At 40.6% G+C, this 27,603-nt stretch overlaps 1 protein-coding gene across 1 annotated transcript in view; it reads right to left on the bottom strand.

Moving 5' to 3' along the window:
* Positions 1 to 21,457, bottom strand: part of LOC140157779 (uncharacterized) — a 79,828-nt gene extending 58,371 nt beyond the window's left edge. The window contains exon 1 of the mRNA XM_072181031.1: positions 20,944 to 21,457. Within this exon, the coding sequence (XP_072037132.1) occupies positions 20,944 to 21,274 (331 nt within the window). The 5' untranslated portion in view covers positions 21,275 to 21,457. The remainder of the gene's footprint in view (positions 1 to 20,943) is intronic.
* Positions 21,458 to 27,603: the final 6,146 nt, after the last annotated feature.

Here is a 27,603-nt window from a genome sequence, read left to right as displayed (position 1 = left end):
CCGAAGGAACCGCCTGCTTGTCCGGGGACCGGAGCCCCCTTAAGCAGACCTGCCATGACCCATAGGGGCTGTCACAGCAGAATCTACCGATCGACTGGTATCCTCCTGCTGCAAAACCCGCTAGGGTTTTCGCTGGTGGTTACCGCTCTGCTGCCTGCTACTTTGCTCCGGACGTATAGTCAGTGCTTTCGCTGGCTGCTGAGCCTTTGGACGCCGCTTAGCAGTCCTCGAAGGAACCGCCTGCTTGTCCGGAGACCAGAACCCCCTTAAGCAGACCTGCCATGACCCATAGGGGCTGTCACAGCAGAATCCACCGTATCGACCTTACCAGTGCCCTTGGTAGATTTCTTCTTCGTCTTATGGCGATGACGGAGCCTATCCAAATCGTCAAGCTGGAACTCGGAGAGTCCTAAGCAAAAGAAAGACATCTAGAAGATCGTGAGCACTCCCTGTGGGTGAAACAGAGCGGTGTGGGTCCCGCCCGTCACCAGGGAAGGGCAAGCCCGACAGGCCGAGGCGAAGCGAGGAGAAAGGGAGGGGGCACTACCCCCCAACACGCGACTCAAGCCCAGTAAGCAAACCTGAGCACGGAGGCTGGTCGCTAACGTTAGTGGTAAAGTAAGGACTGGCTAACTTTATTACTAAAATGTCAGACGGGTCCCTACCAATCCCCACCGTATGAATATCTGATTAACTCGTCTTTATTGGACGGTAATGAAGACATAACGATAGAGTAATCACCCTAACATAGCAACAATAACCTACCGTACATGAAATACAATGTGTATGTACAAACATCTATTGTAACTTACAGGCTGCAATGGTTGTTTTACGTGGGAAACAAAATGAATGGCGCCAACGAGCGGCCATTTTGAATTGCTCGTGTGTCCCGTGATACAAACGGAGGCACGATATGTAGCTAAGTTTTGGATCGCTTTTTGTCACTTTTTCGCCAGAAAATGCCGTCAAAACTATCCTCAGCCGAACAATACCGGTTTGGTTTTACCTAAGGTGTGAAACTACAACCGTATATCTCGCTTTGGTCGAGAAATTGATACACAGTGCTATGAACAATCGATAGGCACGCGTCTGTGTCAGTCGGAGACCAAGGAGGATAAGGGACGATCATATGGTGTGACGTCACCTTTTGGGTGAGTCCACCGGGGATCGGGGGTTTTGTTATTTATTCATTTATGTGGGACAAAATGACTATTGGTTTTTTCCGCATCTCGGGATCGATGCAAGAAGTATCTTAATCAACATCGGAAACGGTAAGATCGACCGGTGTACTGAGTCTGTATGACATACATATAGCAAAATCCCCACTCAATGCAAATCTAATAATGTGTGTCAATGACTGGAATATCTGCTGCCTGTGATGATGGATAACATCTAGCCTTAGTAAACTTATTAATGACAAATTGACGATGCCTCACACCATTAATTATACTAATACCTTACAGATGCCAGAAAACAATTGCAACAATTTCAATCGCTTTTATATTTGCACATTTTATTGGAGATAAGTTCCGGTCTACATGTACATGCATAGTGCATACACCTGTCATTGCAGTATATTAATGAGTTACTCCCAGGATATGTGTGCGCAGGTCAAACAACCTATATTAATTTACTTCTTATATAGAGCAATGAGGGTTAAATTAAGTGCAAATCAATAGTGTTGTAAGACCTTATTAAGCGTTTCAATGATCAATCATCTGCTTACATACTGATGTATCTTCAAACTGCCAGTGAAACATCTTCAAAAGCATGTGAGCATATTTAAAATGCATCAGTGATTCCATTATTTTCTCTTATTTTTTTATGTTTTGTTTATCAGACCATACACATGTCTCAGAACTGATGAAGATTTTCGGAATTTCCAACTGACTCATACTCACTCAAAATTAGTTTGAAATCCTCGAAAATTTCAATTTGAATTCTTTTTATGTACACATATTTTGGTGTTCTTCTAACTGGACTTTTAAAACATATTTTTACCAACATTTTTTTTGTTAAAAAAATGGGGAATAATTAAATTTGCTAATTTCTCTGACACAAATGAACACTGCAAAACGAAAGTGCACTGCACGATAGTTTAAAAAGAAAATGCATCATCTCATTGTTTTGTATCAATTATACCTGGTAAGGCTGATAACAGTTTGTAATTAGCACACTGAACATGAACCATACATCATTATTACCACTTTACCAGGCGCCATCATGCCAATTGACACTATTGATTTTTCTATGATGAGAGTTGGTAATTTGTAATTTTATTTCACATGGCAAAGTTTAATTGCATTATTGATGAAGACGGAACTGTTGTTTAGTAATAATAGATCTTATCATACAATAATAAAGGGGGTGTTTATATTATTATTAGAGGCAAATTAAAAATTGGGCAAAAAAATCATGAAATACGACTCCAAGATGGTGCTGGGGACTGCCGGGAATGGCAAACAGCCTGTAAGACGACAAAAAAAACAATTTTTTTTAATCAGCCATTTTAGGGACAAATGTATTAATGTTTGTGTGGCTGAACATTTTTTTTAAATATATTTGCAAAAATATTTAGCTTTTTTAAGATTTTTGTGATATTTTAGCCTCCAGAAAGGGTTTTGGTTTTTTTTGTCGCCATATCGGTAAATGTTACAAAATTTATCTGTAGACGATTTTTATGCAAAAATGTGATTTACATTTATTTTATGAACATTCTACTATAATGAATGGGGCATGCTGTCCTGCCCCTATTAGATGTCTCCCCCCCCCAACCTGTGGGATGCTGACCACCCTTTAAGATATTTTGAAAGCTGCCTTGCTCCTCTTGATATGAGAAGCAAAAGCATACAAAACAATGCCCCATATTGTACACGTCCAGTGCGATTACCACATATCACAACGTTTATGCATACAACATTACAGCTCTGTATGTCTTGATCATTTACCAGTGAAAAGTCAAAGTGTCGGTTGGATAGTAAAGTCTCATGGGTATGGTTTGGAGACTTTGGGTGTTTTTACAAGTAGGGATGGGTGTATGTGGTGGTTGGTTGGGTAGAAGGGGTGTGTGTGGAGATTGTGGTGTTTATGTCATGTGTGGAGGGTGTGTTGCTGAGATATGTACATGTACAAGTGTATGCATGCATGAATACCTTGTGGGGATATGTTCAAAACAAAGTGGGTCATTCAGTGGCGGATCCAAGAAATTGAGGGGCATTTTGTGAAAACGCTAAAATTGGGTGTCATTGACTGTAAAAATAACTTTCTGGGCAAAAATGTGCAAAATGTTGTGAAAATTTGCTATTTTAAATGCTATTTTTTGCTACAAAAAATGTAAAAATGTTCAAAATGCGCACAAAGCGAACATAAAAAAAAAAGCAGATTTGGTATAAATTTCTGAATTAAAAAAGGGGGTAATTGGGTGGCAGATTTGCTGAAAAAAGGGGTCTATTGACATGCATATAACGCATGACATTCAGACAATATATATAATGCGAGTGCCCCCCCCCCACCATCCGTACCATACACCCATGAACATGATCATGAACACCCATGATGGCTGTTACATTCACTATAGATTAAAATGAATTGCATGCATGTATAAAATCTGATGAATAAAGATTATTTTACATAAAGTTTTTTTTTAATTCATAATGTCATAGTGGTTGGTATTGATGTAACCATGTTTCATGTTTGCGAATCTAATGAAGACAAAAAAAATCATTACATAATTTCAACAGTGATATTATGCTTGTCTACCTTCATACTCAAGTTCAACACCACCATGTATATTACACTGTGAACAATACCGTGTGGATTTAATAATAACCGATATTTCAATTCAATAACAAGACCCAAGGTCAATGTGGGACAAATGTAGGATCGTTGTGTTGAGTATGGCAGCAAGCCTGTATTATTGATTGTGATCAATGTCAATTAACAACCAAACATATACTATGATCAATATCATATCACTAGAAAAATATGTTGTTGCCAGCGATGATATATTTCTTACAAATTGCAGAGTGATAAAAAATTTAGTAATAAACAATGCTGGATGAAAGCAAGAGCTACTAAACACAGACAGAAATGCCTGAAACTGCTTCAACAATGCCTGAAAATACGTATTTCCTTTTATTTTTGTACAAGGAAGACCAAAACAAATTGCCTGAAATACCTGCTTTAAGGGGGTACTTCACCCATGTGGTAAATTTGTGACTATTTCTGCATTTTTCTCAAAAAATAATTACACACTGGTAACAAAAAGTTATGTATATTATTGGGGCAAGGAATCCAATTACTACATTGAAATTTCAGTGACTCAAGGCAAGCGGTTTAGTATCTATGATAGGAAACGAGGTACATCCTAGCGGTACCTTATTTCTGATCATAAATAACAAACTGCTTGTCTTGGGTCACTGAAATTCCAGTGTAGTAATTGGATTCCTTGCCCCTATAATATACATAACTTTTGTTACCACTGTAATATTAGTTTTTGAGAAAAATGCAAAAATAGACACAAATTTATCGAGGGGTGTAGTACCCCCTTAAAAATGTTACGGTAGGAATGGATCATCATACTACCAAACAGTCACCTTGGTGTACATGGTTAGGGATTTGAATGTGTTCTATGATTTGTTGCTGTTTTTGTTAATTTTGGTTTATTGGTTGTTGGGTGTTTTTTTTTTTTTTTCATCATTAGAAAGAGCTTGTTAAGGGGGTACTACATTGTACACCCCTGGCAAATTTTACTCCTATTTTTGCATTTTTCTAAAAAATTATAACACATTGGTGACAAGTATATATATTATAGGGGCAAGGACTACAACTACTGTCCTGAAAATTCAGCAACTCAAAGCAAGTAGTTATTGATTTATTGATCAAATATTGGTTTTGTTTGGTTTTGGTAGGAACGTGCCGCTGAGATTTTGGAAGTGGACCCATAAATATACCAATTTGTCAAGAAATTTGGACCCATTGATATACCAAAAGTCAAAATTTTCGGCCGAATTTTAACCAAAATTGTCTTAGTTTTTACAAATTTTGGGAAAATTTTGGCTAGATTAAGGAAAAATTGGGCTGTTTTCCGAAAAAATTGAGAAAATTTTGAAAAAGGACCCATTCATATACCAAAATAGGCTTTGAAAAAGGGTCATTGATATACCAGAAGGCCGAAAATGCTACCCATGTTTGCGGCACGTCCCTGTATGGTCATTTGTACTGAGTACCCCCCCCCCGGTTCCCTCATTTTTGACTGTAACTCCACAACTGTTGTCTGTGCTGAAATAACATTTCCATTGCAGTAGTTGTAGTCCTTGCCCCTATAATATACATATCTTACTTGTCCCCAATGCGCTATAATTTTGGAGAAAACTGCAAAAATAGGCACAAAATTGGGTAGGGGTGCAGTACCCCCTTAATGTTATGAGAAAAATAAGCTGATGTACACTATATGTTACATCTGAATTTGATAATTGTGGCAATGCCATGCAACATAAAATGTAAAGCACCTGGTACATAAGTTTTAGACAGACCTGTGATGTGATAAAAAAAAACTAGCGGGGAAAGGTGTGGATATGAATTTAATGCAAAACTAAAATCAATGCAGCTTTCAAAAAGTGTGTATTTTTCTATTTATCAATGATTGAACAGGCCACTTTGTCTCTTTAGAAAGATGACAGAGGTGACATCACAGCTGAAAAACACAGCAGTGATGGCACCAGAATATTTGGGGACTGATATCCACCAAATTGCCCAAAGTAGCAATTATTGCCCCAAAATTTCATATTTTGTCTGGGGTGGGGAAAGTGGGAGGGGAGGGTGGTTATTGGGGGGGGCAAAATTAAAATAATCTGCCATCTACAGGTGAGCAGTACAAGTAACTAGATACTGTGGCAAAAGCCTAACAGGTTGGTGAAAGTAGCCTTCAAAAACAAGACTGTAGCTTCAGTGAAAGTGATAAAAACTTCAAATGGTCTTGTGTTGCCGAGTATGACTTCTTGAACATAATCATACCCGGTACATCATTTGGTAAAAGGTTGCATGTATACAACACTCCCGGACTATCTCTTCTCTCTGCCCTCTTCAACCCAGGCCAGCTCTCAGCAGCCCTGAATTTGTTTTTTAGATCCCTAAAATTTAAGGACCATTCATTTCCATCCTAATTTTGAATAAAATTTAAAGTTTTACTCACTGCATGCATGCTGACAAACCATAAGTTTTAACAAAAAAGACCTTACAATTTGTGATTTATACCAAATTAGCCTATTTAAACAAACCAAAACACTACACATTTTAGTAGCATACAGACTAAATTACAGAGTACCATTCATTTCAAAGTTTTGATAAGACAGACCCTGACACCCTGTCATTATACATTTCAAAGCTATCTACAGTAGACAGCAATTTATACACTATGGCAGCATGAGAGGTCTGCCCAATGGAACAAACCAACATGTGAACATTATAGAATTGCACTGACATAATAGTCCCAAACAAAAATGTTTGGTAGACTCATAACCGGTGCGATCTTACCTTTCCGATGTTGATTAAGATACTTCTTGCATCGAACCAAGAAAAAGAAAAAACCAATAGTCATTTTGTCCCACATAAATGAATAAATAACAAAACCCCCGATCCCCGGTGGACTCACCCAAAAGGTGACGTCACACCATATGATCGCCCCTTATCCGACTTGGGATCCCCTACTCGGACCAAACTTGTAGGGGTGGCGGGTCGGGATAATCAATATCGAAAGGTAAGATCGCACCGGTTATGAGTCTACCAAACATTTTTGTTTGGGACTAGACTCAGTACACCGGTCGATCTTACCGCTTCGATGTTGATTAAGATACTTCTTGCATCAACATCTGAAAGATCGATCTAGCAAGTAACCGACGGATGGAGGTACAAGATTGGTCAGCATCTGATCAGGGATCGGGAGCGGTAACGATGGTTTTCGCGAGGTCAGAAAATATTTTCCCCCAACGGTCGGGAAAACAAAAAAGACCACGCGATCACAGACATAAACCTCCTTACTTAATAAGTTTGGTGGTTAAGAATAGCGACACTGGTTCTTACCATGCTGAGTATTCTGTATAGTCTGAAAACCTGGTGCCCGTGACACTACCGTATTATGATCGCCGAACAATGTCCCGGTAAACCTCCCGCCCCGTCTCTGATTACTAACGTAAACGGAAGTATCGTAGAGAAGGGCGAAGGTGGCTTCCGGGACACCGCCTGCTAGATCTCCTCAAGGGACAACCGAACGGTATACCCAAGATGATGAGATAGCTCAGTGTCGAGTGGGTCGTGGGACGCGAAACCTTCGCGATCCCCGGACCCCACCAACACCTGGACCAGCCATTGCGATAGCGGCTGGACCGAAAGGCTCTGTAAGGGTGATGAATGCGGCCGTGAGTCCTCGCAAGGCTTGTGTTCGGAAGAAATAGTGCTGCAGCGCCTTATCGGACACCCCAGCCTATCTTTGGCTTCAGCCGAACCTTGCCCAACCCTGGGGATTGGAGAGGGACGAATGTCGGTATGCACCGCGCCGTTCAGTAGTCACGAGAACAGAGCGCCCGAAACAGTGTCGCTCCAGTGTTTGTGAACACGGAAGCTAACCGCGAGCTCGTTTGTTTCTCGGCACGGCGGCCCCCGAGCTCTCGACAAACCCCTAGCCATCTTGAGAGTTACGTATTTAAGCGTCGCTTTTGCTACGGAAGGTCAAAAGGGTGACCCTTAATGTAATCTAAGACTGTGTTGGGATCCCTTAGGAGGATCACTTTCCTTTTTGGTAGACACTCGTTGAACATACCGTCGAGGCGTAGACTAATAAGGTAACCATCGGCTATGATAGTCGACCAGTCTCGAAACCTCGGTGAATGGAGAGGACAGCTGACTTATAGCTGGCCCCAGTGGCCCGCTGAAGTCTTGCTTGGAACTTTTCTGTCAGAAACTCGGAACTAGCAGCACAGAGGCTCTGAAGGGAGAGCTATTTGTCTCATTGCACCAAGCGTAGCATGGAGCCAGACTCTGGCTATACGGACGGAGGGTAGACTTCCGTCTAGCCCCGGCGATGAGAAAAACAGCTTCTGATGAAAAGTATCCCTCGGCCGCGCTGCTTCCTGGTAAGGGCCATGCAGCTAACTGCAGGTGCTCTAGTGATAGACTGGTACCTCCGCTCCGGCATCCGGAGTAGATCTGGTACTGGGAGTGCCAGCGGCCTTGCCGCTAGCAAAAATGACAATGCAGTCTTCCCACCCGAGCTTGGCCACCACCCTCATGAGTAGTGAGATCGGAGGGACTGCATAAGCTGTCATCCCTCCCCAGTCTATGGACAGAGCGCCCACGGTGAATGCTTGGGGTCCGCGACCCTTGAGCAGTACACCGGCAGTGGATGATTGCGATGAGATGCGAACAGATCTTTCGTGGGTGGTACATCCCTTGAAGATCGTCTGAGCGACCTGCGGAGCAAGGGACCATTCTGCTGGTCCCGACACCCTTCCTCGTGACAGATTGTGCGCGAGGATGCTGGTGACGCCCGCGATGTGTATCGCTCTCATCGTGATCTGCCTGAACTTGCACCACCCTATCAGGTGTCGTGCATGCAGGCTCAATCGTGGTGGCTCGGAGTCCCCTTGTCTGTTGGGGTAAGCTACCACGGTTGTGTTATCCGTCAGGACAACGGTATGTGATTCCACGATCACCTCCTCGTAAGCGAGGGAGGTTGATGTGAAACTCTGTCTCTATGGCCCCCATAGGCCCGAGACGGAGTCTCCGTGGATGTGGACCCCCAGCCCGCTTTTGGCGCTATGGTCGCGTCACTACGTGACATACCGGGGTGCAGGAAACCTGACACCCTGGGTCAAATTGGGCTGATGGGTCCACCACCAGAGTTCCTCTCGCGCGATCTCCGACACTGGAACCGCGAGGGATATTGGGTGACGACTGGGCCTGCAAGCAGGCTAGAAGGTGTAGTTGGGGTACAGCCTAACGTTGAAACGGCAGTACAGTACGAGGTCTACCATACTGGCCATTAGGCCTACCACCTTCATCCATGCCACAGCGGGTTTTGCCCGAGACTCGCCAAGAGTCAGGCACACCGCACCATGTTCGCCACCCGCCGGGTGAGAGCACCGCGAACCCCTCCGTGAGGGTGATCTGGGCCCCTACAAATAGTGGTGTTCTGCGTCGGGACCACGCTGGACTTTTTGAGCTGATCAAAAATCCAGGGTCCCGCACCCACGGACTATCAACCCCATGAGACCCGTAGTCTTCAGTGGAGTGCGTCCGTGATATGAGCCAAACGTCCAGGTAGCAACTGATGTTGACACCCCTGTGCTTCAGGTACGCTGCCACCGCTCTGACCAAGAGTGTTAAACACCCTGGGAGAGATGGACAGGCCGGATGGCCGGTATCAAAACTGGTAATTTTGAACCTGTACCTAGAAGCGCAGATGCCTCCGATCTTGAGAGGCGCTTGGCATATGCAGATAAGCGCCCGAGAGATCTAGCGATGCTGTTCCCATGCCCCTGATGGGGCAGGCTAGCACCGAGGCGAGAGTCCCCATTCTGAACCTCTTGGGCCGGAAGAACGTGTTCAACAGCCTGCGGTTCCGGATGGGGTTGCCGTCGCCGGTCGTCCTTGGAGCCAATGGCTCCAAGATCACCCGGAGAACGGGGGGGAGACCGGGACAATCGCCCGCGTCGTGAGAAGCTGTGTGACCCCTGTCAGTAGTGCCCGACGCTGGGGGCCGTCGGACGGCACTACTGTGGACCTCTGAAATGTGCAGACGAATGTGGGGAGACTGGGTTGCCAGTCTGTAACCCCCACTCACCACTGACCATACCCAGGCGCTCAAAGAGATGGTTTCCCACCTCTGGGTGAAAGCCATAAGCGGTCGCCCACTGGGAGATCCCCTGTGGAAAAACGCTGAGCCCCCAGGAATGCTCTGCCTAGCTTCCCTTGGAAGAGCCCTTGCTCTTCTTCGGGGCTTGCCAGCTGTTCCTGTGCTACCCTTGCGCCTCCCAGAAATGGGTGCTGCAGAGGTAGTGGGCTCGGGTACTGTTGGTGGTGCACGGCCTGCTGAAGCCGGAGCTCCTACCCATGGTAAGGGCAGTTTCCGACTTCTTCAGAGTGCTCCCGTTGGTAGCTTCTTTGCACGGTCCTCCACCGTAGCGCAGAAGCATCCAAAGAGAAAAAGGACCATGCCTTTCCATCGCGTTGAGCGATTGGAGTGGCAGGCCCCACCCCCCGGCGCTGAGTGGACACCCTATGGGCTAGGCCCATGGAGCTCTCGTTGAGGCTAGCTGTTAGCATCGCTAATAGGCTCACCTCGCGGAAGAGCTCAGATGTTGTCTGAGCCGCTTGACGACATCTGGGTCCCTCTCGGATCCCCTCAGGTAGGTCCGTGGTCCTCCCGCGTTACACGCAGAGGAAGCGTGCAAGCACGCGGCGCCATAGCTCTACTGAGCTCGACAGCCGCATCGATATCTACCCGTGAGGTTTGCCGGGAATGAGAGTGCAGGCGCCCCTGTGAGGAAGCAGCAGCTGAGCATCCTACTGAAAGGATCCCTGGTCCTCCTCCATGGACTCCCCTTAGGGGGTGTCCGGAGGAAGATCAGTGCTGTTGCTCCCCTTGCGGGCAGCGGGGAAGGAGATTGTAGTGATGTCACTACCGGACTCAGTTTCCGACTCCTTTCCCTCGCCCACAGTATCCGTGATCATGCTCTGGATGATGACGGTAACTGAGGACGGGCATCTGAAAGCGGGTAAGAAGGCATAACCACTGTGTGGCTCGCCGACTACCTGCCAGCAGAAGAGGAGTACTCCGCAAGACCCTGAGGTATCCGCCATGGCACCACTGGGTCCAAGATGCTCTCGCAGCCGTCGTCCTAAGCGCTAGCAGCACGGGCCTACCCTGATCAAGATCTGGGTTAGCCCCATGCCGACTGGCCTGGTCAACAGCTGATGTTGGTACTGCGTAGCCATCGCTAGGCGACACTTGCCACGGTGCTAGGCCGTGGAAGAAACACCCTGCGGCGGGTACCACGGGGCATACCCAGCCGGCAGCTGACCCTGAAAGGATCCGCCACCAGGGTAACCCCATGGTACTGTAGTACCAGCACCGCCTCCCCCTTGTTGCCACAGAGACTGTGGCGACTAAAGCGGTGCTGCGGTACCGGTGCGGTATCAGCGTGGGTACCCGTGAGGGTTCCCGGCTGTGTACCGCTGTATGCGTGGTTCCAGCGTAGGTGCCCGTGAGGGCTCCCGGCTGTGTACCACTGTACCCATGCCTCACTGCGTTCCCGCAAGGGGATCAAGCCCGTGTATGGGTACCCGCTATACCGCTGTCCCTTGGCTAGAGGGAGCTTGCCTAGTACCACGGGTAGCTGAGCGTGCAGATACCCCGATCAATCACCTCGCCACCTGAATAGGCAGCGCCAATCAATGGAGCTATGCCCTGTTGATTTGACAGTGATCGATCAAGAGAGGGTAATTGACCCATTGACGATAATGGATCACCCACGCCCGCTGGCTCTCGAGGACATAAGTGGGTTGTTGATCAGCTAGGCTGTTCAAGCTACTTACTGTACCCTCTAGAGCTTCGCCCAAGGTCGCTGTGTGTGGCGGACCACTCACGGCAGCTATGGGCGGGTGCATAGCGGCTACCACTGAAGTCAAGCCGTAGCTCGCCTTTGTAGCTGCCACCGAATCGCACCTGGGTCGCTGTCCCGTGAGAGACTGCGAGCCCAACCCCTGAATAATCGCCAGCCAGTCCCTGTGGACAGCCAGCAGCTATTCTAGGGCCCAGGGTATCACTCGGCGGTCCCGCCATGGAACGCTGCCGTGTGACAACCCCAGTTGGTTCTGCTAAGACACCCACAGCGTTAGCGGTATCGCCTCTGTTGAACCCATGCATGCTAGGGTTCAACCCAGGCAAGCCCGGGTACCTTTGCATGCTGCCCGTCGCTGGCTACTACTGTGGCTGTTTGAGCCCGTGAGATATGCCTGCAACAGACGGGTGTCCTCCTGCTAAAAACCCGTGAGGATTTTCGCTAGAGGACTGGTATCCTCCTGCTACAAAACCCGCTAGGGTTTTCGCTGGTGGTTACCGCTCTGCTGCCTGCTACTTTGCTCCGACGTATAGTCAGTGCTTTCGCTGGCTGCTGAGCCTTTGGACGCGCTTAGCAGTCCTCGGGAACCGCCTGCTTGTCCGGGGACCGGAGCCCCTTAAGCAGACCTGCCATGACCCATAGGGGCTGTCACAGCAGAATCTACCGATCGACTGGTATCCTCCTGCTGCAAAACCCGTTAGGGTTTTCGCTGGTGGTTACCGCTCTGCTGCCTGCTACTTTGCTCCGACGTATAGTCAGTGCTTTCGCTGGCTGCTGAGCCTTTGGACGCCGCTTAGCAGTCCCGAAGGAACCGCCTGCTTGTCCGGGGACCGGAGCCCCTTAAGCAGACCTGCCATGACCCATAGGGGCTGTCACAGCAGAATCCCCCGTATCGACCTTACCAGTGCCCTTGGTAGATTTCTTCTTCGTCTTATGGCGATGACGGAGCCTATCCCAATCGTCAAGCTGGAACTCGGAGAGTCCTAAGCAAAAGAAAGACATCTAGAAGATCGTGAGCACTCCCTGTGGGTGAAACAGAGCGGGTGTGGGTCCCGCCCGTCACCAGGAAGGGCAAGCCCGACAGGGCCGAGGCGAAGCGAGGAGAAAAGGGAGGGGGCACTACCCCCCAACACGCGACTCAAGCCCAGTAAGCAAACCTGAGCACGGAGGCTGGTCGCTAACGTTAGTGGTAAAGTAAGGACTGGCTAACTTTATTACTAAAATGTCAGACGGGTCCCTACCAATCCCCACCGTATGAATATCTGATTAACTCGTCTTATCGGACGGTAATGAAGACATAACGATAGAGTAATCACCCTAACATAGCAACAATAACCTACCGTACATGAAATACAATGTGTATGTACAAACATCTATTGTAACTTACAGGCTGCAATGGTTGTTTTATGGGAAACAAAATGAATGGCGCCAACGAGCGGCCATTTTGAATTGCTCGTGTGTCCCGTATACAAACGGAGGCACGATATGTAGCTAAGTTTTGGATCGTTTTTTGTCACTTTTTCGCCAGAAAATGGTGTCAAAACTATCCTCAGCCGAACAATACCGGTTTGGTTTTACCTAAGGTGTGAAACTACAACCGTATATCTCGCTTTGGTCGAGAAATTGATACACAGTGCTATGAACGATAGGCACGCGTCTGTGTCAGTCGGAGACCAAGGAGGATAAGGGACGATCATATGGTGTGACGTCACCTTTTGGGTGAGTCCACCGGGGATCGGGGTTTTTGTTATTTATTCATTTATGTGGGACAAAATGACTATTGGTTTTTTCCGCATCTCGGGATCGATGCAAGAAGTATCTTAATCAACATCGGAAACGGTAAGATCGACCGGTGTACTGAGTCTTGGCTTTTAGTGTTACAATTAATACAAAACACTAATCACTGATTCTAATACTCATTATCCAATATGATTATGAAAATACATTTTATGGTTGTCCAGTATTGTGTTATCTTACACGGTACTTTTCATTGTTTTGGTGTGCCCACAAAATACAGGACATTTGTGATGGTCAAACTTTTTTTTTTTAATTTCTCTTATGATGGTACTTACATACAAACATTCAGCTTTAAGAACACTATGCAGTAAAAATCAGATATTTTCAAAAAATGTTGGCAGACTTCAAAAATGATTTTTCTTAATACTTTGTGTGTGGATGCACCTTGGGTCAGAGTCTACAGGAGTGACAGTCATATCGTCTCTAAACCCATAGTTGCCATGGCAACAGCGAAAATGTCAATTTGCCCAATTTTCAGCATTTTTAGCATTTTCCCATGTAGCAAAATGTAGAAATATCAGGTCAGATTTGAGGATGAAGGAAATCATGTTCAGTACCCTTCTTTTATACAGTGAATGAGACATCCTTCCTCTCTATAAAAATCATGTAAACACAAACAAATCTTTTTCAGAAATGGGTGAAACTATTATGTAAAATAGGGGTGTTTTTCATTATTTTCGGCAATGACAAAACTTGTGTTGGGAAAATTGATGTAACCCCCAAAGTAACACTTTTCTCACAATTATCTGTTCAGGGTAGGTTGATAAGATGTTGGTCTAGTAATATCATGAAAAAAAAGTTTTGGTAAATTTCATACGTGGGAGCAGTGTTGCCAGGAAAATTGCACAATTTTCAGGTTTTTAATTTAATATATTATGAAAAATAAGGCTTTTATCCACCTAGGGATGATGATGCATTTTTATGATATTAGTATGAAGACATCACCAACTGTAGTGCATGAGTATCAAGTATTTCTGCCTAAGTGTTGCCAGAAACCTCACTTTTTGACGTTTGAGATTGTATTTAAAATGGAAAATGCTGATTTTAACAGACAACTCTCTTGTTAATTTTATGCAACACTCTAGTATTGTTATTTGGATTAAGTGCATGGTGTGACATGATTTGCATTGGTTTCAACACCAGTGTTGCCAGTAGCGTTGCCTTTTCAGGTGCTGTTATAAAGTAATTTTCATATGTGGGAGCAGTGTTGCCAGGACAATTGCACAATTTTCAGGTTTTTAATTTAATATATTATGAAAAATAAGGCTTTTATCCACCTAGGGGATGATGATGCATTTTTATGATATTAGTATGAAGACATTAAAAACTGTAGTGCATGAGTATCAAGTAGTTCTGCCTAAGTGTTGCCAGAAACCTCACTTTTTTGACGTTTGAGATTTTATTTACAATGGAAAATACTGATTTTAACAGACAACTCTCTTGTTAATTTTATGCAACACTCCAGTATTGTGATTTGGATTAAGTGCATGGTGTGACATGATTTGCATTGGTTTCAACACCAGTGTTGCCAGTAGCTTTGCCTTTTCAGGTGCTGTTATAAAGAAACAGCGAAACCAGTGTTGCTAGTAACATTGTCTATTCAAGTCAGTTTACAGGATAATGACACTCTTACTGACAAACTTACAGAAAAGGAGGTTTTAACAGCACTGGTATACATAGTATACACAATTTTTTCAAATCGTGAAGTATAGCGGGTCCTGGACTGCTATTATTAATATGTCAACAACAGTATTGCCAGAAAACTCACTTTTGTATTATTGAGGTTAAATTTACTGTTTAAATTAAGTGTAGTATACCTTACTTTGCTCACTGTGATTTCAACACCTGTGTTGCTAGTAACATTTTCAGTTATTTTGAAACAATTGAGAAAGCTACAGAAGAATCTAAAGAGGTGACATGGTTAGCTATGTCTGTTGCAGTTCATACACTAGATATGATGCAGCATAGTACCCTTTTTCATCTCATTTGAAGACTCACATTACGGAAGATACAAGATTGCCAACCGACATTTACAGACATAGTGCTTAAAAACATTACATGTTTTGAAATTTTTCAAAACTTTGTTTGTAACTAAATAGGAACAACTTTCCACAAAGCTTTCAATTTTCTTGATATACGGACGTTTAAGTGTCGATGTTGAGGTATATGCATATGTCCTTAAGTTTTGAAACAGTTTGCTTGATCAGACTCTTTGTTTTTACAAGTTCACAAATATTACACGGAAAAACAGTGGCAGGATCGACGGAATTATATAAATAAACATTGTTATTCATCAGGTTCGCTTTCGCAAATAATAAAGGAGACAAGAAGAAAAAAATGATCCCGCCTGGGAATTGAACCCAGGACCTCAGGGTTACTGAGACCACGCCTTAACCGCTTGGCCACGGGAGTTTCATGATTAGGCTGGTTGAAATTGAACTCATCCAGGTTCGCCGTCGCAAATAAACTGAAAAGGTTACAAGCAACACTGGTGTTGAAATCACAGTGAGCAAAGTAAAGTATACTACACTTAATTTAAACAGTACATTTAACCTCAATAATACAAAAGTGAGTTTTCTAGCAATACAGTTATTGACATGTCAATAAAAGCAGACCAGGACCCGCTATACTTCACGCTATACTTCAATGAATAGACAATGTTACTAGCAAAACTGGTTTCGCTGTTTCTTTATAACAGCACCTGAAAAGGCAAAGCTACTGGCAACACTGGTGTTGAAACCAATGCAAATCATGTCACACCATGCACTTAATCCAAATCACAATACTAGTAGGTATATCACCTCAACAATAATCGCAGCAGAAACGCGTTATTTAATGTTCCTACATTATTAAGCTTTATTAAAGCATCAAAAATCAAAAAACAGAATTGAAATCGGTCAATGCATTGTGATGTAATGTCAATTTAAAGATGCTCATAGATGGAATGAAATCCTGCCACAAATGGCTGTAATGACAAAATTGGCACATTTCGAGATTTTGAAGGTTTATTTGGACGCTTGCTTGGAAAAACAGCGTTAATTTAAATAGCACATGTTAAATGCCTATCTTTCCTGACTTCGTTACAGAAAACAAAATAAAAAAATCCATCATTGAATAATTATAATAAATTAATCAAATATACTATTTTAGCCATTTCGGCCAATCTGCAGACAAATTAAATCTCAAAAAATGACTAAGTTCAGCTTATTAATATGCAAAATTGATGCCAATAGAAAACCGTACATGATATAAAGGAGCGGTTTTTTTTGCACACATATGTATACAAAGTTCTTTCAATTGATGACAAAAATACACAAAAAGTAATTAATTATGCAAATTAGGTAATTACAGCTAATTATGTATTTATGATATTATTATGCAAATTAGGCATGAGTAATTTTGGTTTTTTTCAATATTTAATGAACGTCTGCTCATTCATCATAAATCTTTTAAGTATGATCCTGTTATGAGGTTGAATAAATGAACTGCAGTTAATTATTTAAAAACAATACAAAAAAATTAAAAGTTTGACATTTTGACGGTGTCTGGAATATAATTTTCATTTTTACTGTAAACATGGTATGTGTCACCATTACTCAAAGCCAAGTCCGAAAAGTAAAAATTAAAATTCAGTTGCAATGAGACTTTAAATTAACATTTTGTCATCTGGATTAACATGGGAGGATAATCGGTAAAATGAACAGCAATTTTACTGTACAGCGTATACAAAAATAGTATGGCCTTGGACACACACAATGGCTTAGAGCTATTGTGGTTTGGAAAATACTCCCTAAAAAACATTGATTAATGTTTTGCTTCAACTGGTTTTAGGGAAGTGTTTCATTTGTTGTCACGGAATTAATTTACATGCTAAGAAAGATTAGTATTTCAGCTACATGGTGGTAGTTCCTTTACTTCAGTAGGCCTATATTTACTGATTTATGAGCGATCTTCAAAAATCCATAAAAACAGGCAGTAGTTCTTAAACAAAACAATTTTTAATTTGGGGGGGGACCCGATGGTAGCCTCGGGAAGGCTTCACACACCATATATTAAAAATTCAAACAATTTGGATAAATGAAGCATATCAAGAAATTCATTTATCGACATGGATGTTTTCTAAAATTGGCCAAATTTGAAGCGCGCCCTTTTCAATTCACTGTTATGCTTGCATGCACAGTGTAGCAGAATTATTGTGCAGCCACTGTGACATACCTAATACTAGAGTGTTGCATAAAATGAACAAGATAGTTGTCTGTTAAAATCAGCATTTTCCATTGTAAATAAAATCTCAAACGTCAAAAAAGTGAGGTTTCTGGCAACACTTAGGCAGAAATACTTGATACTCATGCACTACAGTTGGTAATGTCTTCATACTAATATCATAAAATGCATCATCATCCCTAGGTGGATAAAAGCCCTTATTTTTCATATATATTAAATTAAAAACCTGAAAATTGTGCAATTTTCCTGGCAACACTGCTCCCACGTATGAAAATTACTTTATAACAGCACCTGAAAAGGCAACACTACTGGCAACACTGGTGTAGAAACCAATGCAGATCATGTCACACCATGCACTTAATCCAACTAACAATACTAGAGTGTTGCATAAAATTAACAAGAGAGTTGTCTGTTAAAATCAGCATTTTCCATTGTAAATAAAATCTCAAACGTCAAAAAAGTGAGGTTTCTGGCAACACTTAGGCAGAAATACTTGATACTCATGCACTACAGTTGGTAATGTCTTCATACTAATATCATAAAAATGCATCATCATCCCCTAGGTGGATAAAAGCCCTTATTTTTCATATATATTAAATTAAAAACCTGAAAATTGTGCAATTTTCGTGGCAACACTGCTCCCACGTATGAAAATTACTTTATAACAGCACCTGAAAAGGCAACGCTACTGGCAACACTGGTGTTGAAACCAATGCAAATCATGTCACACCATGCACTTAATCCAAATAACAATACTAGAGTGTTGCATAAAATTAACAAGAGAGTTGTCTGTTAAAATCAGCATTTTCCATTGTAAATAAAATCTCAAACGTCACAAAAGTGAGGTTTCTGGCAACACTTAGGCAGAAATACTTGATACTCATGCACTACAGTTGGTAATGTCTTCATACTAATATAATAAAAATGCATCATCATCCCCTAGGTGGATAAAAGCCCTTATTTTTCATAATATATTAAATTAAAAACTGAAAATTGTGCAATTTTCCTGGCAACACTGCTCCCACGTATGAAAATTACCAAAACTTTTTTTTTTTTTTTTTACTAGACCAACATCTTATCTTCTTACCCTGAGCAGATAATTGTGAGAAAAGTGTTACTTTGGGGGTTACATCAATTTTCCCAACACAAGTTTTGGCATGGCCGAAAATAATGAAAAACACCCCTATTTTACATAATGGTTTCACCCACTTCTGAAAGTGATTTGTTTGTGTTTACATGATTTTTATAGAGAGGAAGGATATCTTATTCACTGTATAAAAGAAGGGTACTGAACATGATTTTCTTCATCCTGAAATCTGACCTGATATTTCTACATTTTGTTACATGTGAAAATGCTGAAAATTGGGCAAATTTACATTTTGGCGGTTGCCATGGCAACCAAAGGTGCAGAGGCGACATGAATGTCATTCCTGTTGACTTTGACCCAAGGTGCATCCATGCACAAAGTTTGAAGAAAAATCATTTTTTGAAGTCTGCCAACACTTATTTGATTTATACAGCAGACCAGTCTTAAATACTTTTTATTTGATAAATATCACGCATCACATTCAAAAGTTGCTGATAAAAAAACTTTCAAAAGATATCGCTCAAAAATGTCATAATGAGCATTTCAAATTTTAAAAATATTTTTTATGTATCCTTCTGTTTTCACAACAGTGTTAAAATAAATCAAGTTAATAGTTCTGAATTAACTACAGGCCAAAATACATGGAACAGAACAAATTGTTGCATATAAAATTTAAAAGTGATATGACAGTAAAACTAAAAATAACAATTTCTAATCATGAAAAGCTAATTAGCTTAGAATTAATTTCAAACTATAAAGTAGATTTTCTCCTATTTCATATTTTACTAAAAATACAACTATACCCCGTCCCCCATCACCTTCAAAATTGGCCAGAATATGCCTTTTAAAGGTGCACATAAAAATAACAGAGTATAAACTGACCAGCAGATACCAGTTGTAGTCCTACTATAATTCATGGCATATTGGATGGCCTAGGGGAAAGTTAGCCCATATTTGCAAGACTATCCTTGCCTTCAAGGTGAAAGAAACCTACTCATGTTACCCTCAGGCCATGATCTGGCCTGCTGTCAGATGACTCAGATCGTACCCAGGGAAAGATGACATTGCAATATATGCCGTTTATCTAGCTAATGAACCTAAATCCAAATTTATTTTATTTTGGAGAGATGATTTGAGAAATCAATTTTTTTAATGTTCTCTGAATGTTTGAATAGCATTATGGTACTAACCCAGGGATCTTCTGGCGGGCTCGCTGGTACCTGCCCGAGATTACATTACCCAGGTAGGAAATTCCCTGCCCAGGTACCTCCCAAAAAAAAAACACCAAAAGATGATTTTTTTTTTGGTTACGTTATTTTTTTTTCGGGTTAGGAGTGTCTCTGGACCTAAAGTTAAATGCTAGGATCATTCATGGTTGACCTACAAAAAGAAAATGTTAGTGTTTTAATACTGTAGGCAAAGTGGCAATTTGTGTTAAATGTCATACAAATACACATACATACTCTACATTAATTAATGATTTCAAAATAAAAAAACATGTTTTTGATGTTTTTAGTTTTTTTGTTGACATTATCAAATTATACATTCAGAAAAAACAGAAAATTTGACTCTGAAGTGCCAGAAAAAAAATAATAATGTGCCAAATTTAGAGGGCGGGGTTAGCGTATAGCCTTTTGACTTAACAAACACCTGTAGACAAACAAAAAATGCAACCCACTTTGCCTTTTTTCCAGCAAAAAATAATACAATTTACTGATAGTTAGCTCACCAGACCCAAAGCAAATCCAGTTTGTTGGGGGCCTGAAAAAATAGGGGGTCCGAACTGTATTTTGGTGAGTCCAGTACCGTACCCCCAAATCTAGCCTAGCGCTCCCCCTGATGACAGGCTATATCCACCCCGGTGTGTAAATTTAACTTAAGATTTGTGTACAAAGTATAGGAAATGTGGGCAAAAACTGGGTGTGTAAAATTTTATAAATTTGGGTGTGTAAAACACTCCCTACACGACTGGCTGCCTAAGCCCTTGCCCCCCCGGGCAGCCTCCGCCCCAACACAATGATCCACTTTTCAGGGTAAAATGTGGTCCAAATTAGAAAGACAAATTAACAAACGAACCACTTCAAATAATTGTAGACCTATTCAAAATAGCCACACAAATTCAATGCAATTTACGGTGCAGTGTACACATTTTATTACATTATTAGGTAAAAATCACACTCTGGAAATTCCACCCCCCCACATCACAATCGTACTTACAATCTGGTAATGTCTCTGGTATGCCTATCGGTTGTGCAGTGGCAGTTATTCCAGTGGATGTATTACTAGTATAAATTTCTGTCGTATTGTCATATGTATACAAAAGTTGACACATTCTCCATAGTCCACGGTTCCTAACCAGGCTCCTAGGCGGGTCTATAACAGATCCATTATGTGTATAAAAATCCTGAACTGGTCCTCGAAACGTCGAGCAAGTCCAGTAGTCAGTTGACAGTGCTATAGTCTGTAATAACAGCGACACGAAGCCGGTAAACAAGGCCACTAACAATGTGGACGTTTTAGATATTGCCATTTCACTCTTCACGGTCATGTACACTTAAATATCATGTCCAATCATCATCAATAAGTTGTTCAATTTTCAGCCGTCAGTTTCCCTAGTCATGACATATTCTAACACAAGAAATCAACGGTAAAACGTATCGTCAATATTCAACGTAAACTTCGATCAGTCGAGTGACAAGCCAGGATAAACACGGCCTCGAAAGTGCTGATTTTATAACGAGTGGTACGTGTAAAGAATGTGAAACACTCTAAACCGGTGCTAAACAAATTGCTCAACAATTAAATGGAGTATCAACAAGTTTTGAAAGCATAAGTTGTCCAACATGATTTTAAAGCAAAATTTATTTTATTTATCCTTATTCGGGTTTCAAATTTCTTAGTTTGAACCTACAGCGGTAAATAAAGGTAGCTCCTTACCCGGCTAGTTAAGACGCTATTACATATAATGCACGTTATAATTCATGCACCTGTTCCCAGTAAAATCAATCACGTCAATCAATAACAACAGTATCAATAACGAAAGGCTCAAAACTGGAGAAACCTGTAGAAAGTGGAAGTGATTGGTCAGAGTGATGCACGCCCTCAGTTTGTCAAATGCACTGGTGGAATCAGCTGGAATCTATAATAGTAGTAAGTAGTAACTAGTAACCGCCTTTGCCTGCTTCTGCCGAGAAAAAAAACCGTGTAGCCTAAGGTCCGTGAATGGGGAATAGGGTCCCGGGATTGAGCTAGGAATGAGAGCAAAAAGTAGGAAGTCACCACGGTACTTTCCATGGAAACTTTTACCAAACCGACAAAGTCTCCACGGAAGAAAAATCAAGAAGCACAAAGTCACCACGGATATCGATCGTGAAGGACGCTATGGTGTCTTTTGAAATGTCCACGGAAACTATTACCAAACAGGCAAAGTCACCACGCTGATCGATCGCTATTTGCATAACAATGAAACAGGAAACGGGGGTGCTGGATGAGCTGACCTTTGACTGTTGTCACAAGCAAGCTTAATCAAGTTAATTAATTAGTCGGGTGGTGGAGGAAGTGGAGGAGCTCTGTGTAATTCCAATGGGAAGTTGGTGTGCATAAAGAATTTCTGCACTTTGGTGCATCTAACTTAGTACAACTGCATTTTCATAGTGTTAATCTTAATTTTAAACTTAAGCAATTAAGGATTTAACAAGCTTATGCAGTGGAATATGTGTGTTATGCAATTCCGTGGGGTTTAAACAACATTTTAAGGCATAAAAAGGGAAAACTCGAAGACTGTAACATGTATAAAAATAAATTGCATGATTTATTATAAGATTGTTTTTGTTTGATGTTCAAAGTAGGGGAAGGTGGGGCATAACGGACCCCGGGGCAAAACGGACCTAAGGTAAAAATAGGCCTTGGCAATACTGTCGTCTATGCAAATTATATTGAGGAACACAAGTATAGCCACGCAGATTTACAACAAAAATTTGATCTGAAACAATCTACTGACATGACATCCGAGCAAGATCGAGTCAAAAAATTACAACCTGTCTGACGTAAGATATGTAGATGTTTAATGTGCGAAAATTTTACTTCATTAATATCGGATTCCCAAATAATTGTGTATATTGTAAACATTATAGGTACTAGCTTTGAGCTGTATGTACTGCATGGTCTATATGCTACAATGTATTATGCATGCAACCTATTCCTAAAAAATCGGGTATGGGGCAAAACGAAACCCCTAGTGTGGGGCATAACGGAACAGGGTTCCGTTTTGCCCCGGGCGTTTTGCCCCACAGATGGGTTCCGTTTTGCCCCAATTGGACATAATACGTCTTCACTCAAGGAAATGTAGGCGTTATCTAGGGGCCCACTTGAGCATGGTAAACACTTCGCTGAAACATAGGCATATTAAACTAGGCATACAGATAGAATTAATGATTAAAAGTTAACTTACTCCACAGAGATGGGTAGGCCTACTTAATATTTCTTTCTAATCAAATATTGGTCATACATGTTATAGGCCTACTAGGTCTATAAGACGTTAACCACTCACTCCACAGAGATGGTAGGCCCACTTTAATTGTAACTGAATATAGGCATACATATAACTAGGCCTAGGGCCTACCGATGGAACTGCTGATATAAGTTTACACCCAGGGTGCCGTTTTGCCCCATAGGGGGGTTCCGTTTTGCCCCGATAGTGGATCAAAACGGTTTTATTTTTTTAAAAATATTTCTTCATTTTTATAAAAAATTGTAAGATTCAAGTTATATTGGTTAATGGTATATTAAAGCTTAATACAATCTTCAACTGAACATATAATTTTTACAGTCATATTACTTATGGTGACGTCACAGAGCATCCTCGAAGTTAAGTGTTCCGTTATGCCCCACCTACTTAATAAAATAAGAAATTAGAAAAAAACCTTAGAAAATCAATATTATTTGATATCAGAAGAATTCAATTTGATATGTCTGATGTTCTCTCATGTCACACAAAAAATATTGTCAAAACGTTCATACCAGAGCACTTACCGGGTAATGCAAAATTTCCTTTGGCTAAAACTGGCATTACTTTTATACATATAAATATCTAATTCACATATAGGGTGTTCAAAAAAATCTGGCATGAGTACGGGTCCGGGGACATTGGAAATTGGGACCCGAGTACGGGTACTACAAGTCTGCCTTGAAGTAAACTTTATATTAAATCTAATGATATGTACTTAAAGTGTATGTAGTTGGGATGAAAAGCCGACCAAGCCGATCAATTGAAAATTGTGAACTTTCAAATATACATTTTTTCCTGAAAAGACCTAATTTTTTTTTTGTGTTTTTGGAAAAAAAATCCATACGGTATATCTTCAATATGTGATGTCATAATTTTCAATTGATTGTCTGCTTTTCATCCCAGCTACATACACTTAAAAGTAGGCCTACATATCATAATCATTAGCTTTATGTTTACTTTACAATCCTGTGTTCTACACAGTGCATTTATCTAATTCCAATCCTGAGGGTGGTGTAACTCAAAGCTCATGAAGCTCATACGTATTGGTCTGTGTGAGAAGGTTTTCTAACTTAGACTTTTAACTTCACACTGCCATCACTAACAACGCGATATAAATGCGCTATAATTTTTGAGAAAAATGCAAAAATAGGCACAAAGTTGGCCAGGGGTGTAGTATCCCCTTAAGCATTTCAGTCCAAAGAAAATATGCAATAGCACAAAATTTAATACAAAATTTAAAACATGCTCCAAGTTCACTAAAAACATATCAAAATCTTCGTCTGGGCCTAAAGATCACAAATATGTAAGTAACATCTGTGCACATAGAACATAATAATAGTTACTAAATTATGAAGCTCAGCATGTCTAAGATCAATTCAATTTGCATGTTGTACAGGCCGGTTGAAAAATGAAAGTTGCTCCGTTTTTTGTTTAAGTGGGGGCAAACTGTTCCTCAAGTTCAAGTGATTCAGGGAAAGAATATAGTTACTATGTAAAGTTCAGAAGAGAGATGATAAATAAATATTTAATCCTATTGAATCCAACATTATTTAACTCTTTGCCGTGTAACATATATATGGTAGATAGTGCAAACTTTTCATTTTCTGAAGCCTCTAAGCTAGATGAACAATTTGTCTTGATTTTTACTAAAGTTGGAGCAACTTTGGACCCATTCACAACAAGCAATTCGAACTTGGACCTTTTGTGTCCCATAACTTCTTAACTGTAGATTGTATGCGCACAAACATTTCTGGGATCCTTGGGATGGATGAATAATTTGACATCTTGGAAAGTGAATTTGGTATCAAATTTCCCCCCTCCCTATATACTATCCTATTGGGTCTTTTTGAGGGTCACAGTCTCAAAATTCTGCCTGGCAGACAATTGAATCAAATTCAGTATACCCAATTTATAAAAAAATAAGCTGGTTGTCATCTTTTACGCAAGATTGCTGGTTGGAACACGGTCTAGTAGGCCAATCAAATTAAGATGAGTAAGGGGTTAAGGGTTTACTTCGAGTACTGTTAAATATCAAAAATATCAATTTTTAATGATTTGCCATAAAATGTGTATTAAATTGCGAATTTCAAAAACCAAAATTATTTGATATCAGAATGACATTCTTCGTATTCAGAATGCAATTCGATATGCCTGATGTGCTCTAATGTCCCCAAATAAATACTGTCCAAACGTTCATACCCCAGCCCTTAACCCATCAATAATTGCAACAGAATCCATTTAATCACCATTCATTTCAAAAAACATTATTATTAAAGAAGTCCCCGAAAATCCAAGTAGTGGAACAGTACCTAATTTGCATAAATCCAAAATGGCTGCTTATACAGGGGTGGAATTTCAAAGTTGATCAAATCCTGGTACTTGCTGTTAAAGTAAATTCACACCAAACCTCAATCCTTTGTGCACCCTTTTAAGGTTGGTCTGAACCCTGGAATTATGGAAACTTTTGGGCCTCATAACAGAGCTGTCAACTTTTTTGAATTGCTTGGCGTGAGACAGAGACGCACATTTGGCGACTCCAATGTTCATTTTGACCCATGATTATGAGCCTATAGTACACTACCCGACAAACACACTTTTACAAAAAACGTTAAAATGTCCGGTTTTATAAAGGGTATAAAATCGTTTAAATAACACTCAAAAACATTTTTGAAAACTTGATGCAAACATTCTAAACAAAATACTATTTTAAAGTGTCGTATTTTTGCCCAAAATATTTGCCCAAAATATATTGCGGCTTACATACCGTACTAGAGGCCTTGCATAGCCTAAACCTTGATTATGCGTATAATTATTTCACTATTATAAACGGTATTTTGTAGGCTTACTTAACTTAAGGGCTGGGGTATGAACGTTTGGACAGTATTTATTTTGGGACATTAGAGCACATCAGACATATCGAATTGCATTCTGAATACGAAGAATGTCATTCTGATATCAAATAATTTTGAATTTTGAAATTCGCAATTTAATACACATTTTATGGCAAATCATTAAAATTGATATTTTGACATTTAACAGTACTTGAAGTAAACTTTATAAATCTGATGATTTATACTTAAAGTGTATGTAGGTGGGTTGAAAAGCCGACGATCAATTGAAAATTTTGACCTTTCGTATTGAAGATATGGATTTTTTTTCCCAAAACACCAAAAAAATTAGGTCTTTTTGGGAAAAAAATCCATATCTTCAATATGAAAGGTCAAAATTTTCAATTGACCGTCGGCTTTTCCTCCCTGCTACATACACTTTAAGAATATATCATTAGATTTATATAATTTACTTCGAGGACTGTTATATATCAAAAATTCGAAAAATATCAAATTTTTATAATTTGTCATAAAATTTGTATTATATTGTGATTTTCAAAAAATTAAAATTATTTGATATCAGAAAGACATGCTTCGTATTCAGAATACAATTCGATAGGTCTGAGGTGCTCTCATGTGCCACAAAAAATACTATCGAAACGCAATAAACGCTCATTTTAGATCCCTTAACAGTTTCATATATCATGATATGCATATATGGTCGAATCCAACCAAAAGTGTCCACGGGCCAAAAATAAAAGTCCGAAATAAAAATGTCTCCACAATTTTTTCCTTTTGCCCATTGATTAATGACATATTGGCCTTATAGGAACCAAAAGTGCCATTACTAATCTTGAAAAATAAATCCAGGACGTGTGATAGTAAATGTGATATCAAAACCCAATGTTACCTACGAATACCACTAGGATGCTTTCACTATCGCAATACTAATCAACCTAAAACAAATGCAATATTCCCATTAACGCTTTTTTTCGTGTAATGTAGACCACAGGGTGTCAGGAAAATGCTAACTCAACCAGAAAATATTTGTTTTTATTTTTATAACGCGATCAATATGATCTTAGTCAATTTATGCTAGTTTATTTTTGAAAATGAAGTTTAGGTCAGTTTAAAAATACTTTAAGAAATATTTTGAAAAAATGGGTAAAAATAGCATGTTTTGGGGTCTCTGTGCCTAAGTTTTTCACAGAAGGGGTCTTATTATATATGGCGCGAAGCGTATGATCAAGGCGAATAAACACAATACAAAAACGAATGCCAATTGATTAATACTTTTAAGTTATGGCCCTGAACATGCCGTGTACACTTTTCGTTGGATTCGACCATATACTGAGGTTGTATATTCCATTATCAAGTTATGTTAGGTTCATTAATGTTTTTTTTCTAATGATTTAGTAATGTCCACATCTCACCTTGGTATTACATTTTCATGTCATAATTTGTATTATATTAGGCCTATATCATATTATATTATATTATATTATATTATATTATATTATATTATATTATATTATATATTAT

The sequence above is a fragment of the Amphiura filiformis genome, chromosome 1, assembly GCF_039555335.1.
Source record: "Amphiura filiformis chromosome 1, Afil_fr2py, whole genome shotgun sequence".
Taxonomy (NCBI): domain Eukaryota; kingdom Metazoa; phylum Echinodermata; class Ophiuroidea; order Amphilepidida; family Amphiuridae; genus Amphiura; species Amphiura filiformis.
This window is presented reverse-complemented; position numbering and strand designations above follow the sequence as displayed.